The following is a 686-nucleotide window of genomic DNA, read 5'->3' as shown; positions in this document are numbered from 1 at the left end:
TTCTTTTTTCCCACTATTTTTTGTTGAATAGGAGGAGGAACCTGATGAAGATGAAACCTTTGCTTTGGTATCATCTGTGAAGAAAGTGTCCATCTTTTATTCCTGCCACAACATGGGCCCATGCAATATTTGGGATTCACTGTACAAAAACATTAGCTATGCTATTGATGGTAGTAAATCTCTACCAGAGGAGGTATGGCTTCATGAACTGATCATATTCTGTTATATATCAGGATGTTAGATTATCAAACAATTAATTTTTAAATGGTAATTATGATGTATCTGTTATTTATTTCAGCAGATTATTTCATACTATAATAGTGTAGAACCTTTCTTATGGTTTAAAAGTTAGTTTTCAGGACAAACAATCAGATACATCCTCAGTAATACATTTTACTTTATTTTTATCAACAGGCAACAAAGTACTGCATTTCTTCATGCTTCTTTGGTGTAATGTGGGAACTGCACCAAATAGAAATGGATAAGCGGACTATCACACATGATGCCGTTGAGGCTCTACGTACTCGTCTGCACCTGTTCTTGGATGCATGCAAACACCTATTGGCTAACTCAAACAACCAAGTCTTCAGAGAGGAGGTATTGCAATATATAATTATTTAAGATTTGGTCTTCTTCACTTTCCAGTTTCTTGGCATTTGGTTAGACATAATGTTATGCATTTTACA

At 34.7% G+C, this 686-nt stretch overlaps 1 protein-coding gene across 1 annotated transcript in view; it reads left to right on the top strand.

Moving 5' to 3' along the window:
- Nucleotides 1–686, top strand: part of LOC119592586 (cohesin subunit SA-2-like) — a gene marked incomplete at its 5' end in the record, with an annotated part of 30,625 nt that overhangs the window by 13,761 nt on the left and 16,178 nt on the right. The window contains 2 exon segments of the mRNA XM_037941464.1: nucleotides 32–193; nucleotides 415–597. Of these exon segments, the coding sequence (XP_037797392.1) occupies nucleotides 32–193; nucleotides 415–597 (345 nt within the window).

The sequence above is a fragment of the Penaeus monodon genome, chromosome 30, assembly GCF_015228065.2.
Source record: "Penaeus monodon isolate SGIC_2016 chromosome 30, NSTDA_Pmon_1, whole genome shotgun sequence".
Taxonomy (NCBI): domain Eukaryota; kingdom Metazoa; phylum Arthropoda; class Malacostraca; order Decapoda; family Penaeidae; genus Penaeus; species Penaeus monodon.
The sequence above is the reverse complement of the archived record's forward strand: the minus strand, read 5'-3'. Positions and strand labels throughout refer to the sequence as shown.